The sequence below is a fragment of the Glandiceps talaboti genome, chromosome 22 (genome assembly GCF_964340395.1).
Source record: "Glandiceps talaboti chromosome 22, keGlaTala1.1, whole genome shotgun sequence".
NCBI lineage: Eukaryota > Metazoa > Hemichordata > Enteropneusta > Spengelidae > Glandiceps > Glandiceps talaboti.
Genome location: NC_135570.1, coordinates 5,388,643 through 5,406,714, shown reverse-complemented (window position 1 = coordinate 5,406,714; position 18,072 = coordinate 5,388,643). Strand labels below are relative to the sequence as shown.

The following is an 18,072-nucleotide window of genomic DNA, read 5'->3' as shown; positions in this document are numbered from 1 at the left end:
TTGAGTTGCAGTTGTGTACAGTTATTTACAAGTCTGTTCAATTACTTATGGCAAGTAGGGGTACTATCAGTTCTATGTATTGTGAACAGTTAGTGCTTCGTGTATAGATTACAATGAGTGTGATCTCTGTGGTTTATATTACAAACTGTCTATGTGTAGATTAAACTATGTTTTGGCAATGTTGTACATCATCATGTACCCTAAATGTTACAATTATTTACCTGCACCTATTACTATGGGTAGCATTATGTGTCTATCTCTGTGTGAATGTCTGGATGTTCATTATTGTCTGTCCTGAGTGTGTGTATGTGTGTGTGTGTGTGTATGTGTGTGTGTGTGTATGTATGTATGTACTATGTACATGTATGTATGTATGTATGTATGTGTATGTATGTATGTATGTATGTATGTATGTATGTATGTATGTATGTATGTATGTATGTATGTATGTATGTATGTATGTATGTATGCATGTATGTATTATGTATGCAAGTATGTATGTATGTATGTATGTATGTATGTATGTATGTATGTATGTATGTATGTATGCATGTATGTATTATGTATGCAAGTATGTATGTATGTATGTATGTATGTATGTATGTATGTATGTATGCAAGTATGTATTATGTATGCAAGTGTGTATGTATGCATGTATTTGCATGTGTAAGTATGTACCTGTCTACCTCCACCTATCTGTCTGACCTTATGTTGTCCATGTAATTTCATTATCACCTTCATACAAATATAAAATTACTTGACATGTGTATTTGTGTGATCTGTGAAGGGAAAACCCCCATGCAGTATGAGAAATCCGTGCATTATCTGAAAATAAGTTATTACAGTAGTACATGATCAGTTGTACATGACAAAATCTTATCACAACAGAATCCAATATATATACAAAGCCAAATGATAGCACCTTGGTAGAATCAAAGAGTGAAAAAAAATCAGATTTGTAATTTTGATCTCTTCAGTTGACAACATCGCAAGTAATTTCAAGCTTTCAAGCATAGAAATATTTGAAATGTCTCGCCAAAAACATACTGAGTTCAGAATATTTAAATCTCGTATGACAACATGTAATGTTAGTGCATAATGTTGGTAAACTATACTACACTATATAATGCTATGGACTATTGGTAAGGAAGGGATGATGTATGATGAGATCTGAGTTCCTGAAAAAATCAATTCACTTTTTATACTGTGTGGGGCCAAATGTATACATATTTCTCGTATTTCTTTCTAAAAGTAATAAATTAAAATAATACAAACATTCCATTTTTTTCAATTCAAAATGTATATGGCAAGATATAGCTATGAATATTAAAGGTAATCACTTTGAAACTAGGGTAAAATATTTAATTTTGTAGTTACAGCTCTCCTCGCCTTTATCAACAAAAACATTCTAGAACAATGCAAAAACAGAAGAGTAAATAGCAAAGCGTTGAAGGGGAGATGCATTGCATACTAAGTACATGCAGGTGTTGGTACTGCTTATGACGTGCAATCTGATTGGTTGACATTGGGGAGACTATGGGGTGTCACTACAGATTGACCAATCACACTGCATGTACCTTCCAAAGTCGGTTCTGCATTTCCATCTGGAAATACATAAGTAGGCTTGTAAGGATTGGGTTCTGGAGAAAAATAACAGTGCTTATTTGTTAGTATATCAAAGAAGTGGATGTAAAGATCCTTTCAATAGACGCTTAAATGTAGCAGGGATGAATTTCAAGCATGTAAAGGTCAGAGGTGAGTATCTCCATATTACAGTCTTTTTTCATGTTATTCAAGTTTCATTTTGTTATGCTATAGTGCTAAGCTGACACTAGAGGGCGGTATTTGTCAGCCACATTAATTCTCAAGGTTATTATTTGTGCATTTTGAAGGCAGATTCCATAGCCAGCAACACATACAGCTACATTTAGACTTTGTCACATAGTACACATGAAAACAAACAAGTAAATAAATTTGTTCCTGTGTATCTTACCACGAATAATATGTACATGTAAAACATGAATGAAAAACAATATTTTAAAACATGAAAGTTTAGTGAAACACACAAGATATATTTTGTGTTGAAAGTAGTTTCTTAACACAGAAGCCACTCTTTTCCATCAAATTTACTGAATATTACCAGCTCTATTCATATTACATCAAAAGGCTTCCTGACTCCTACAGCAAGACTGAATTGGGATGATTTCGCATCTAAGCCGGGACATGGGGCTAGATCTGAACATTTTTCTGTTATTTTTGTTTCATCTGACAATTTTGTCATTAATAACAGCCCATAAATTGCAGTATACTACCCCCTCTCATGATCTTGTCTGCGAAAGTTTGAAACTCACATCCCAAAAAATTGTTTGAGTCTGTGCGTACAAAGTTTCATTTCATATGAACACAGAGTTCATGAACATACATTCTTGTATGTTATTGTACTCCTTACTCCTTGTACTCCTGAGAATTATGTATTTATTTTGGGATTTTTAATTAATAAAACAATTTTATCATGGCCTACTAGTTGAAAAATCAATATGAAACAACATTGACAAAGTCTGTGTTTGTAACTCAATAAATTACAAAAAAGCTGTGTAAAAAGTTTGTTATTGTATGTACAATAACAAACATTTTGCAAATTTATTAATCTTTAGCAATTTATTGAGTTACAAAGACTTGGCATATGTTGTTTGACATTGATTTTTCAAATAGGAAACCATGATAAAATTGTTTTATAAATTAAAATAGAAAATAAATACCCAATCCTCGTTCATATGGCCACTTTAAAACTTAACAGTTTTGACTTTCAAACATATCCCCATACCTTCTTTCTTTGCTGTATTGATGGCGTCTTCAGGAAAGACATATGTAGGTATGTATGGGTTTTCATCTGAAATAAGATCGAAGAAAGTCATTAAAATAGATAATCGACCTAAAATCTTGTAACATTATGAATATAATTATATGCAGAAATCATACAATGTGTTGGACACATCACTATAGCATTGGCATTGGAAATGATATTATTTCATATCATTTTGCAATATTTTGTATGACTTTCAGAAAATGATTTGTTTCCAGAAAAGATTTCATCTTCTGTTTTATTTCAATCATATTTAGCGTTAGTTTGAGGAAAACATTTTACTTGTTATTACAGTCAATTTGACCTAACCTTACCAAAACCATGGGCATCATAAATGTATTTTTTATCTTGGTTCATACAATATTGGTAACTAATGGTAACACTTCAGATATGCTAAGTCACGACACATGAAAAGAAAATACAAATAATTGTGATACAGTTACTACCCAGTACACTGCAGTAGACTAAATCAAATATAACATGTATACATTTTCTCAGACTTCAATGACTTCAGTGGTAACAATGTGTAAGAATTACTTGTATAGTGTTCTCATTTGTAGTGAGTCTACATAATGTTGTTGTCAAGGAATGGTTTCTTTTCTCCATTTAGCACAGTATTTGGCAGCCATATTGGATTCTATTTGGCAGCCATATTGGATTCTATTTGGCAGCCATATTGGATTCTATTTGGCAGCCATATTGGATTCTAAAATCTACATTTTGATACTATCACTTTTACCTCTAATTTTAAAAACTGAACGATCGTACTTGACTTTTTTAAAACTAAGGAGAGGTTTTAATTTTCTTGAACAAAGTAACACGAAAATCGTAATTTCGGTTCTTATTTCTGAAGTGCATATATTAAATTTTAAAGTGGGTTGGAAAACCATTTTTTTTTCACAATCACTGACAAAATGAAACAATGTCACTTCCAGCACCAATGCTGACATAAACATCATCACTGAAAAACAAAAGTTGATTTTAAGGATTTGAAGATAACAACTTAAATACAGAATTAAATGGACGACTTCTTTCTTTATTATGATGAAGTTAAGAATCAGAACTTATGCAATGTTTCTATTTTGGCAATTTAATGACTCTTGAAATGTTATAAAATGAAACGTTTGCTTAAAAAATCTTTACAATGAATTTTAATGTGACTTTTAATATCTCGGTGCCACACCATGTTATTTCAGTGTGTTTGATTTGATGACGATAGCTTCTATTAATTTATCTGTACAGTCATACTTTTTACAGCAGGTATCACACATATGCTGTTGGATCAAATTGTCGTTGTTAAGAGCTTTGTCTCCAATTATCAGTTCTCCAAGAAACTTCAACAACGATTTCCTGCACCAAGTCCTGCTAATATTTCAGGGTCAGCTGCATTCTGACTGACAAAACTTTCAGCTGAATTTGATTGGTGGAGGGAAGGTCACATGATGTATAATGCAGGAATGGTTTGGTGGCAACAAGGTCACATGATGTATATTGCAGGAATGTTTTATTGTATCCTGATTGGCGGAAACAAGGTCACATGATGTGTATTGCAGTTAATGTAACCGGATTGGTGGAGACAAGGTCACATGATGTATATCGCAGGAATGATTTAATGTATCCTGATTGGTGGAGGTAAGGTCACATGATGCACATTGCAGGCATGTATCATGATTGGTGGAGGAAAGTCACATGATGTATAATATACAGCAAGAGTATTTCAATACCACCCTGACTGGGTTACATTTTACAGTTATACCTACAAATTTGTATTATCCTTTAGAATATTTTATATGATAACAATATGTCACTCTTGCTTTCAAATATCATGTAAACTTCTATCTACCAAACACAGGTTAAATAATAACTCAGTGAATGTCAGACACTTCCTTCAAAAGTTAACATATGAAAATGAATTCTGTGCAGCAGAGGTCCCCGACAGCTGCGAGAGAGCTGCGGGAAGGTCCTCGGAACATCTCAGATCCAAAATCTACAATCTGTCTTCCACATATTTTGCACTTTGGAATTCAAAGACTGACATGGTATGAATGTCTTCATTCCCCATTCACTAGTAATACCATCAAATACACACAGGACCAGTGAACACATCCAAACAGTTGGTGCCAAGAAATTCATTGTTGAAGTTCATGAATTACCATATTATGAGTAACATGAAGTTGGGGTTTTTTGTTGAACTTTAAACTCCCAACAAATGTCTGATAATTCGAGACAAGCTCTTTGAAATCATTATATAAGTACGCAATGGAACATTGAACTGTTATTACAGCTATTTTGAAGAATATTTACTAAGTTAAAGGGTTTAATTGGATGGAAGAGTATTAAGATAAGTGGTTACGACATCTATGATTTATCTCTTTGAATAAGTAATATATATAAACTATAAACATGATTAATATTCATAATGTAATCAGAAAACATAGAAAATGAAGAATAAATGACATGCAAACATTTTTAGCAAGCATGGTTGAGCTACGACATACGACAGTTAGCTATGGGTTGTGCACAGTATTTTACAGCCATGCATACGACGTTCAGAGAAGACAAGAAGATACTGTGTGCTTGGAAACCCTTTGTGTTATACCAGTTGAAAAAAAACATCAAAAAGTTTGTCATGAGTGACAAAACTGAAAAACAAAACTCCTTGGCACATAAATATAAAATCACAATCAAAATTGAAGCATTCATTTCACAATGTATACAATTTCATTTTCTTTTTTTTGTTATGCAAAGCCTTGTTTGTTATGCGAACTGAATTCAAAATTTCTCAAAATGAAAAATTCACACAAACTAGCGTTAATTTGTTAGAGTGTGCATTGTACTAGAACTCAAAAAAACTAAGACACACGCATACAAGCATACGTGAACACAAAGAATTTCCAAGCACTAAAAAAGACACTGATAATAACGATGCACAACCTAATATAACGCCCTCTTTCACAAACCGCATATACTTATTATCTTCATCTGCAAAGAAGGAAAGTTATTACTTAGCAACAAACAAACAAACAAAGAATCCATCTGCAGTGTGAAAGTATAGGAGTTGGAAGAAGTTGTGAAAACGATGATGGAGAATCTGCTAAAATCTACTGATACAGTCTCTGTGATTGGTCAAATCTGATAATAAGGAGGGTAATCCTTTGTGATTAGCCAATGGAATGAAGCTTCTTAATTTGCTAGAATTTTATGATATAGTCTCTGTGATTTGTCAAATTGTTATTGATAAGGATGCTTCTTTCTGATTGGTCAACCAAAATAAGGTTCTTTCATTGTCAGAATTTATGATAAAGTCTCTGTGATTGGTCTAAATTTGTGATCAAAGTTGGTGCTTTTTTTTAATCAGAAAATGTAATTAGGGTTTTTACTGTGCTGGTATCTCATAATAAACTCTCTGTGATTGGTCAAATTTGTTAAGAAAGAAGGTGCTCCTTTCTGATTAGCCAATGGAATTTGGGTTTGTCTTCTGCTGGAATATCTTACAATAAAGTCTGATTGGTCAAATTTAATTTCAATGAAAGTGTTACTTTCTCATTGGTCAATGGAATTATGGTTCTTAATCAGCTGGAATCTTATGGTAAGTCTCTGTGATTGGTCATGTTTGATTTTAAGTGGACAGTCGTTTCTGACTAGCCAAAAAAGCAGGTTTCTCATCAGATTATTGGGCTTGTCCATTTGATTGGTGTTTCTTTACTCCAATTTTTAACATTCATTACACAATTATAGGAATTCATAAAAAATTTATAAAATCAACAAAATTCAATGTTTTTTTTTCAAATTCATCAATTTTTCACTGGAATTACCAGGAAGTGAGTATTCAACTTCCTCTCTATTCTCATCAGAGACAACAAAAACCAACTGAATATTACTACTGTTTGGAAACCATGTTTTTTGTCATGTACACTTTCCCAGTCTAAGTTCTGTCATCCTTTTTGGTGAAAAAATAAAATGAATCACAAGTCACATGGCAAACTATCATGAACCCTATATCACGACAATCTCTTTGGAAAACATTGTGATAATACCTAAAATCATAAATTGTTGGGGTTCTCTATAACCAAAAAATAAAAACTTCTACCAACTGCACTGAGAAGGAAAACAAAACTAATGATAAGCACTGCATGCAGAGAATTAGTACTTTTTTTTAAAGTTTAACTTAAAAGTTTAGTTATTCACACGTTTGGGTCAGGGAAAAGTAAGGGTAGGTATTGATGGTATATAAAAAAGAAATTATCGTGGCTTTATGATGAAAAGATGAATGATGCAATATTATATGTATATGTATGTGTATATATATAAACAACTTTATCCATATCGGCAAACACAGACAGACATATCACATTTTCTATAGCCACCGTAGTAGGCTGGGTGGTTGACCTGGCAAGCTTTCTCTCCACTCAGCCTGTGAACTCAGTGTGATCAATTTCAGTATTTGTCATGGATACTCTGCGTAGAAGCTGATTGGTTGAATAAGTCACATGATGCCTACATCATGTTGATTGCATCAAATTACTTGTATGTGACCTAGCTGGCTGCGTGATCTTTGTACAAATATCCTCAGACGTCAACACATGATATGCTAATTTTATGCTGAATTTATCTTATATTCAATGATTGCAGACAATAAGGTGTGGTGAAAAATACTGAGTTTGAATCACCGAGTTTGCAGGCTCTGTTGAAAACATTTGCATGGTTTCCCATCTACCCTACTACAGAAGTCACATTTTCTTTAAGACTCTTCATAAAATTTCTCAAACACATTTGAATTGCAAACAGTAGTTTAATGCAATGTTGTTCAAAACATTCAACAAATTTGTCTTTCAATTTTGCTTTCAGTTTGTATTATTTCTAGTCAAATATTTTAATTTCTCACAGTGGAAGTTGGAAGAGTTCCCCCCAAATGAAACCATATCACAGTGCAGGTGACACTTAATATATACATTCAAACCATGGCCAGGGAATAACTCTATCACTTTGAGAAAACCTACTAAGGTGCAAAATAAGCCTGAAAGTCAAGCTCAATTTTTACTCATTTACATTGTACAGCAGAATGTGCACTGCCACCAGAATAAGTCAAATCATTGCAGCAAGAAAAATATAGCCATTAGTTCTCCAAATGAGCCATGGAATGCGTAAAGAACCCCCCTTGGCATACTAGTATTTCTGAGACAGCCCTTTTTCGATCTATGCCACAAACATTCTTTTGAATAAAATTACTCTAAAAAGAGTTTAACTCTATCTTTCATGCATCCTATAAAAGCTAAAAGCTGACTGAAAGTGTTTGAAATTTTCAGTAAATTTTTAAATACAAAATTTGCTCTTCAAAGTGATGACAAATCATCAAACACCTAAAAATTTATCACTTGGCCTCAAAACTGTTTTTCCAACATGCTAGACTTACAGAGACATTTGCGTGCCTTTAATACAGAGAGACACATGCCTGACTTTATAGGGCGACACACCTGACTGAGAGACACGTGCCTGACTTTGGGAGACAAATGTCTGACTAGGGGAGACAGATCCAGAGACAGACACATGACTTATAGGGACACATGCCTGACAATCTAAGGTAGAGGGTGGACAGTCTGTGTATCTACAACACTATACATTGATAATATCATGGGAATAGTACAGGATAGTTTGTTGGTATCTATCACTACACATCCATAAAATCTAGGGAATCATTGGGTAGATGCAGAAAGTCTATTATGATCAAAATATCATCTTCCTACCATCTTTTTTATCTTGTCGATGAATTGATTTGTACATTTCTCTATACCAGTCGTGTCTCTTGTCTTCTTTGACTCCCTAAGTAGATAAAAAAAATTATCAATAAAGGACCATCTAGGACAGTGAATAAAATTAAAGTATGAAAAAAAGTTGTTCTGTAGAAAATGTTAGTCTGGAACAAAAGGGCAATCTGTTGTGATCCTTACAGCTTCACTTATATGATAGCACTAACGCAAGAACTTGGGATTGAAGCCCTAACCTTGTAGAAATTCCACCTCACCATTCTTGCAACATTTGATGGACACTGTACATGTATGTCATTCCTTTGCCATATTATACACAAACCATAGACAGTAAACTAGTAGAGGGGATGGGGACTATCCCTTAACCCTTTCATTGCCCATGCCCAAGCACACACTCTATATAAATACTGAACATGCAGTTATTTAAAAACAGAACTCCATTTTGGCCACAGTAATAATAACAGGAGATTGGTTATATCGAAATTATTTCAGGAGGTCTGTCCAAAATCATTCATTCATTTATTGTGTCTGTCTGTCTGTCTGTCTGTCTGTCTGTCTGTCTGTCTTATCTTACCTTGGTGAAAACACTTGTAGGGAACCCTGGTAAACGTGACTAGGGATCTCTGGTGGTAGCTTTCACCCAATACCACCCTTGATAAAAACACTGGTAGTGAACCCTGATAAAAGTGACTGGGGAACACTCTTAACAAAACACTGGTAGTGAACCCTGGTAAAATAACTGGGGAGCTCACACAGACATTACCTACTTAATAGCACCCCTAGCAAAACACACTCTATACCATCTGATCAAAAAACAATAAACTTACTGATCTTAAGCCAATAGGCATACCACTTTCTGAGTCCACTGGTCCAATCCCTTCATATTTTCCTGATTGTCGTACCACCCGTTTAGTGGTTTCAATAGATCCTGGTACTTTGACAGGGTAGTATGTATCGGTATGTACTACATCACCCTCTACAGTCTTTGTCTGATAAACTGCACCAGGTGGTAACTGACTTGGATCTGTAACAGAATACCAGTATTCTTATAGGAAATTACTGCACTTGACATTGTAAAGTATGCTGGGTCAGAGTAACCTTGTTGGCCTTACCCAAGGCTCTCAACCAAAGAGAAGGCCAAGGAGGTTAGAATACCATAACATATCTTGAAGTCTACACAGTGGCTGAACTCAGAAACTGGACTATCTCTGAATTCTATACAATTTTGTGCTGTTTCGCTGACTTTAATCCATCAGAAATTGGACTTGCTATTAATTCTGTACTGTTTTACTCTATTTTGTTAACTCAAGTTTGCAAGGAATTACCAAAATATAGCAACAAACTGATCAGAGCTGCAAAAACCAAATTTAATACTTTTGGAGATAGTTTAAGTTTTATTGCTACAAGATGAACAAGACCTAGTCAGGGTTACTAACAGTGAATCACCAACACTGATTCTTCTGTGGGACCATTTTAATCCTACTTAACACACAACCCTGTACAACTTTGTTAATGTACGTTTTGTATAGAAAATTTCAAAATGGAAGAAGCTCATTCTGTAAAGCTATTATGATCGCAATCAAACTGACAATGGTCCAGTTTCTGAGTGGTGTACATTCAACAAATTTAGAAAAGAAAATGCACTGTAAGAGAGTACTACAGCATATTCTTGGAAAACTAAAAGAATGCTGGTAGAAAAAGACATATTACTGAAACGGCAAGATAACAGTGAAATCACATAAAACAAGTGAAATATTGCATGCAAACTGTACGACTATGGTATTAACCTAAGAGTCAAGAAATTCAACCAAGTTTGGATGTATGCCATGCTATATCAGGTAACATACGGAAGAAAAACGCCAATTTATCCAAGTGCACTTCTAGAATTTTCAGTTTGTCGAGAAAATCTACTCAAAATGCTATTAGTTTTACCTGGTAGTACAGACCGATACATCCTGAGAAACTCCATTACTCAAACATTTTTACCGTTCTTGTACTTTCCCTACTGACCTAAGGTCAAAGGTCAAACCCCCTATTTGCATATCAATAGAGTTCACAGGCGGTTAAGTAGTGTACTTGGATAATTGGAGCACTTTCCTTCACTTTATAGCCAATACTACCACTACTGAAAAGAAAGTATACTACATAACAGGCATACTAATCAAGCATATATAGGACCATGTGCATTATTTACGCGCAGTTAACATAACTTTTACGTTCAACTACGTGCAAACATGCAGATTAATAACAAGAAATAACTGAAACAAAGGGTTTATTATCATTTACAGTACACTGAAAACAAGCACTATAAACAACCGAAGCATGCTTGAAACAAAAATTCAAATAAAAAAAATGTGTCCCAAAGACATTCAAACTGGAATCTATACAACTTGCAAGTGGTGTTCCACTAATGTAGTTAGGTAAAATTCTCAACCAATCAATATCCACTGCTATTCTGTGGGATCATTTTGATTGGTTAACACAGATTGTGTGTGTATGTGACTTAATACCCAAACACAGATTCTGTGACATCTTCGTAAATCGTTGAACAGACATTGATTTTTTGGAAGAGAATAAAATCTGACTACGGTTTATAGACACAGCACCATTTTATGTATAGATTCAATAAGAACAAAATACGCTGCAAATAACAGTTGCAAGACCCTGGCTTGTTGCTAAGGAGTCAGCCTTGAAGCAGACAGGTCAGATAAATACAGCTTACATGATGTATATACAGCCCTTTCTCTTTGGCACTGAGATCTTTTTGCAGTAACCCTACATGCATTTCTCATTAAAGGCCAGGGTTTCAAGCTCTGATTCTCAATTTAGTGTTCGTTATCAGTGGAGCCATATGGGGCTACACACGGTATTCTGCTGTTCAGGACCAATCTCTGCTAGACAACTTTTTTTGGAAACATAAATTGTAATCTTAATTCAAACTGGGCCTTTAAAAGGAAACACATAATGCTAATTGAGAATAGGAAATTGAATTTTATTTATCAAATACATTTTTATGCAGTCTTTATTTTGAAGAAGATTAAATGGAGCAACCACTGCCTTTGGTGACACATGGGAAGAGTTACTGCAAACGAACACCTCAGTAACTTTAGGAGTGAAAAGCAACAAGGCCAAAAGATTTTGCTGCACTCAGTGGTGTTATAGCACACAAGAAATGTTGACAGCCCTATCAACAGTAGAGTAATTCCTGAAAGAAAATCTGAAGATGATGCCAAAAAAAGCCAAAAAAGAAATGGTAGCAAAACAAGAAAGTGAAAATGTGCAACAAACACGGGACAAAAACACAGACACAACACATGCATGCATAGTTCAGTTCTTAGTCTCCATCAGTTCATTCATACTGTGCTTTATTGTAGTGCTTCTGTAAGGCTTTCACCGGGTGAACAAACTCAAATGGGTTGGGTGCACTGGGACACTATCCCTTACTATATCAGTTTTAGTGTGTTACTAACTACAAGAGAACCTAGCAACTAGCTACAGTGTGTAAACAGTTAAAGTTAACGTTATCAATAATACATTTAGCCTGGTTATTATAACGACTCGCTGTTCACTCAGGTTAACATTCTGGTTATCTCTAGTTAAGACAAGTTATGAATAGTTAACACTGGTTATCAGCAGTTAGACATGGCAGAGTTAACGATGAGTCCATTCTAGTACAGATGCAGTCTCACCAGATATGACCTGGAAGTTGGGTGCCGCATAAATGATTTTATCTTTTAAAACAGTTTCACCCTCTATCTCATGAGTCTTAATGGCTTCTTTTACGTTGTCCAATGGGTCTGGTTAAAAGTGGATGGATAGCAAGGAGATATATTGTCAATAAATGATAGAAATGAAACGGGAAAAAACCAGTAATGATTGAAAGAAAAGATAACTGAGTGCATTACTACAATCCTGAATTCACGATGAAAAACATCAGAACACAACACACTGACAAACAAACAAACAAACAAACAAAAAATGTAACGAACACCATTATCAGAGTGTTAGGTTATAGTTTTTTATATCAGAGTGCTACAAAACATTGGTCTCTATAATTGGAAGCGGGGGTCAAGGGTCATAAGGTCGGGGAAAGAAATTTGGGTGATTAACATGCAAAAAGGCTACGTATGGGTTTCTTTCATTTGTATGTCACCCTAAAACTGGGTTTTTAAAAATGTAACAATTTAATTGAAAAATTCTGTGACGCATGTAATTTTTTTCATTCTTTTCAATAAAATTGATATAAAAGTGACACTTCATTGAACTTTTCAGGAGCATATCACATACACCTTTCCAGGAAATGGCGCCCTCTATCAACACATACTGCAGTGACCTCCACAGGTGAAAGGTCAGAGTTCAACAAATATTGAATTGAATTGTTTTTATCTACCATATACAAAAAAGACTAAAAAATTGATATATTTCAAAGAAGTTGTTATCAGGACAAAATATCGGTTGAAGGCCACAGTATCCAAACTTGTCAAGTCTGTGACACAACTGAGTAAGTTATGTGACAGAACTGATTGATTGAATGCTCCGATTAAAGTGGCCATATGGATGTTTTAATTTATAAAACAATTTTATCCTGACTTTCTACTTGAAAAATCAATGTGACACAAATATATAAACATTGACAAAATCTGTGTTTGCAACTCAATATATTGCAAAAAGCTAAAAAAAAAAAATGGATAAAACGTTTGTTATAATACGTACAATAACAATGATTTTACACATTTATTATTTCATATTGATTGAGTTACAAACAAGGATTTGGCATATGTTAGTGTTTTACATTGATTTATTAAGTAGTGGCTAAAATTGTTTTTAGAAATTAAAATCCAAAATATATACCAAATCCTCATCCATATGACCACTATAAACACTTTGATTATCTTTTTAGCCACAGAAACTATGAAACTATGTGGTCACATATTAAAACAGCTTTGAACAACGTCTTTTATCTTTGAACACCAAACTTTAAACTTTCTCCCGTCTACAATACTGCATATGTATTATCCAGAGGGTGACATTGTTTCAGTATGGGTATACATCATTGTGTTTCTTTTCTGACAAGTAATATTTTAGGAGCATATTTTCTGAAACCCATACGAAGCCTCAAAAGTCACTACATAGTAGATGTGAATTATGAGTCAGCTCCTGTCACCATTGCAGTCAAAACTGAAAAGAAAGACACCCATATCGGTAACCTAAAACAAAATCTTTAATATTTCACATCTCAAGCAAGGACCCTGTTACCAAACAGAAATGAAAACAGTGAAAATTCAAAGATGGGATAACCCTTTCTGTGATTAATTAGAGTACATTTCCACCCCTCTGATCCAAAGAACACTGTCAGTTATAATAGCACAGATGCATGTTAAGGTAGTATGCACCTCGGGGACAAATTTCACCGAAATCAGAGTTCTCAAAATCTCTCCAAACTTTGCCCTATGAAAGCTAGCTTCTGGTCCTTTTGAAATTATTAAAGAAATTTGTAGTTTCATCATCTTGTTTTTGAGGAAATCGACAATCGTGAATTTTCCCACAGACTTAATATGGTATTTGGTGGCCATATTGGATTTGGTGGCCATATTGGATTCCAAAATGGCTAAATTTTTGATAACATTTTGACCTCTATTTCTAAAATTGGTACGGTGACCCCTAATTTTTTTTCTTGATTTTCATCGAGGTGTTGGAGTTTTCTTGAATGAAGTATCAGCAAAAGTTTAAAAAGTTTTATTTCTGAGGTGCATTTCATGTTAAGATGATATTGAATAAAATCAGTTTTCTCTATGGTATGATACACTGAGTGCATTGATGACTCCAAGAGATATTCATTTTTTTACCTGGAAGTAGCAATTCCTATGTTTCCTACCATATCACTAGCATTTCTTGTAGCACTAGTATCCTTTGCACCATGATGCTGATTTAGTGAATGTTTTGGGATGCTTGCGGTTTTGAATGACAATGTTTTTCAAGTTGGGTTTTGAACATTTTTTGTTGATCAAGGACACACTTTTATAGAATCTAAGATACAAGTTATTCAGAACCATGCCATATAAGATAAACTTGATCAGGGAGATCCCATCTTTGGAAATGTGCGAATAGAAAAGAAATTACATGACTTCCTAAGAGAAAGAGAGAGACAAAAAATAATAGGGAGTTGTGAAACTGCTGAAGCTTTTGTGAATATTTTCCGAAATGGAACTTATATTTATATGTTGTTTTTACTTTATATCACCCACCCACCCACCAGCACTACAACAAAGCAACAGATCAAACAATTTGAACCAGTTTCCTGGTCAAGAAGAGACTTTACGATACACAAACAGTGACTAGATTTAAACATTACTAGACTGCAACTGAACAAGATTTAGCTTTCAATTCACCCAAGCAAGCCATATTAAGTCTAACAACAGTCTAGTGAAACTTCTTCACTCCATTATCTGGGTTATTATAAAGCTAGCGTAGTAAGCCCTTCAGTACACTCTGCCACTTCAACTTTTCATCAAACACATTTAGGGTTAAAAGAGAACACACACAGTTTAATGTTGCCCGAATATACTTTTTACAACACAATATTTTAAGCAGAATTGAATCAATACATTCGATAAAATTCACACTTTTGGGTGATATTAATTGTCAAATTTAATATATATACAAGACTTACATTCTCACTGCAAAATATTATACAGTACAGACTAACAGACACTATATTCAAGTATTAAAGACAGTTTACCTAGCGTTTATTAAATAAATATCAATAGGATACTACCCTAATGCTTACTGCCTGTGCCAATATACGATATTGTCACTGAAACAGAGCCTTTACCAATAGAAACTACTACCCTAATACCCACTGCCCATACTATTAGGATACTACCCTATTGCCGAATGTCCATACCAATATAAGATACTACTCTAATGCCCAATGCCCACACCATTAGGATACTACCCTAATGCTATTACTGCTCATACCAATATAAGATACTACTTTAATGCCCATACCATTAGGATACTATCCTAATGCACACTGCCCATAACAATGTAGAATACCACCCAAATGCCCAATGTCCATACCATTAGGATACTACCCTAATTCCCAATGCCCATACAATAAAGAAAACTACCCTAATGCCCAATGCCCATACCATTAGGAATAGGATACTACCCTAATGCCCAATGCCCATACAATATAGAATACTACCCTAATGCCCAATGCCCATACCCATACCATTAGGATACTACCATAATGCTAATTTCTACACCAATATAGAATACTACCTAATGCCCAATGCCCATACCTATACCCTGGGTGCCCATACCATTAGGGTACTACCCTAATGCTGAATGTCTATACCAATATAGAATACTATCCCAGGCCATGTCCACTTCCACTAACTAGTTGGCTACTTCTTTACACTAAATTTTGATGTGACACATTTTTGAAAAAAACGGTGATTTACTCTCCATGTCTAAATTTTTCCTAAGAATTATGTTACTATGTGTGGGTTCAATGGTTAATAATATTTTAGGGTTAAATGTGAACAAATGAAGTTTGTTTGGGGGGAGAAGTTTCACTTTCACCTTGAAGGATGCTAAGCAGGGCTGAAGTTTAAGATTTTCTTTTTTACAGAAGCGCACTTTGAAAAGCCAACACCTGCACGTGATTAAAATGAGGACGAGAACAAGCATATGCATCTTGTCACTTGGATAACAATGATATGATATGAATGGTAGCATCGCAAAGCTATGCTCACCAGTAATAACATGGACATTAGAACTCTCTGTAGGTAATCTATCGACCGTTAGCAGCGATGTTTTCACGGGCTCGTTTTTACGTCTGGTGGGAGACGTCGTTGGTGTTGATGTTGTTGAGGAGGGTAATGATGAATTGGAAGGCAGTGAAGGTTCTAATGATTGTTGTATTTTGGGTTCAAGTTTAGGTTTTGGTGATGGTGGTGGTGATGGCAATGTAAGGGGAGGTGATTGAGCCTCTCGCAGCCTGCGTTCTGAGAGAGAAAGAGAGAGAAAAATAGCAAGAGAAAGCAAGACAATTATCAGGTTTGATTTAAGTCAATGTTAGCTTAATTACACACATGATATATAACAACTACTGACATGCAAACTATATGTTAACTATTAAATAAACTAATATTACATGAAAGTCTTTCAAGTTCGAGAGAAGGCACTTTCAGAGTTGCCATACTACATGTAAATGGTGACCACCTGATGGCTGTCCTACTGTAAGTCAGACATTCCAGGGTAAACACTTCTGCTTTAATAATAGGCAAAATGGAGTCTCTCCAAATACTTATACTACTTCATGATTGGTCAAACAAGTGAAGATCTCATGAATATTCAAATTCAGATATCAATATAAAGCTACAGGCACATCTATGTTCTCATCACAGCATGTCGATTTTTTATGACACTTAAAATATCTAGTCTCTAGCTAAACTTTTCCAGTATCATGACAAATAAGAAGTGACTTCCTCCTAAATCTGCCAACATTACTACTAAAGGTTCGGACAACAGCCATCAGAGTGTTGCACCATACATATAAGCTTGCATGTCAGTTACGTATTATAGAAACACATAACTAAGAAATGTACATCATTAAAATCATCAAGACATACGACTTGTACATAAAATATTTCAAAATATTGTGCGTACAGACAGACACAAATTGATGTACTACCATAAACACCAGAGGTAAAGACACACCATAACTTTCACCCAGCTGTAAAGATGAAAATAACTGAATACATTACAAAACTAATGACATGTGATTACATGTATATTATCTAAACCTGTGAGTGTTCTACTGTCACATAGTCTCTTGCAGATCATTACAGGTCAAATTTCTGACTGAAATATGATGTGTTGTCTTAATATTTTTCAATTTTTATGGGCAATTTTTTTATCTTAAATATACATGTGCAATAGTAAACAGACCTTTCACGGGAAGTGCGCCCTCATGTGGTACAGAATACACGACAAAGGGACACGTAGGACTTTTACTCAGAAGTCACTTTTAACCAAATTTAGATAAAGACTGAATAGAATTTATTGACAGGAATTTGTAGGACTTTTACTTGGAAGCCAAATTTCACAAAATATTAATGAAGACTATGTAATAGTATTACAGACCTTTCAAGCAAAGTGCGCCCTCATGTGGTACAGTATAGCTATGACACAAGGACTTGAAGGATTAAAGTTTGTACTTTGATAGTCACTTTGTACAAAAAGTCATCACTAAATACAATCACTGAATCTTAAGAAAGCAAGAGTCTTATCTTCATGACCTGAATCTTTCAATGAAACTTTTCAAGATAAATGACAAAGTTGTCATCTACATACAGTACTCCACTGCTAAGTTGTACCACTAGAGGGCGTACTTTCAGGAAAGGTATATCGATGATGACTTGGTTAATAGCACAA

General features: G+C 34.6%; 1 protein-coding gene across 16 annotated transcripts in view; it reads right to left on the bottom strand.

Annotated features, from left to right (window-relative positions):
* LOC144451989 (uncharacterized) overlaps positions 1–18,072 on the bottom strand; it is a 148,205-nt gene that overhangs the window by 55,350 nt on the left and 74,783 nt on the right. For 10 of the 16 annotated variants that reach the window (XM_078142944.1, XM_078142935.1, XM_078142937.1 and 7 more), the window contains 6 exons: positions 12,318–12,425; positions 9,456–9,652; positions 8,608–8,683; positions 5,798–5,845; positions 2,825–2,890; positions 1,578–1,640 (listed from right to left, as the gene is read on the bottom strand). In XM_078142944.1, coding sequence (XP_077999070.1) covers positions 1,578–1,640; positions 2,825–2,890; positions 5,798–5,845; positions 8,608–8,683; positions 9,456–9,652; positions 12,318–12,425 — 558 coding nt within the window. Of the gene's footprint in view, positions 1–1,577; positions 1,641–2,824; positions 2,891–5,797; positions 5,846–8,607; positions 8,684–9,455; positions 9,653–12,317; positions 12,426–16,388; positions 16,641–18,072 lie in introns of all 16 variants that reach the window. The other 6 variants (XM_078142949.1, XM_078142950.1, XM_078142941.1 and 3 more) reach the window with 6 other exon arrangements.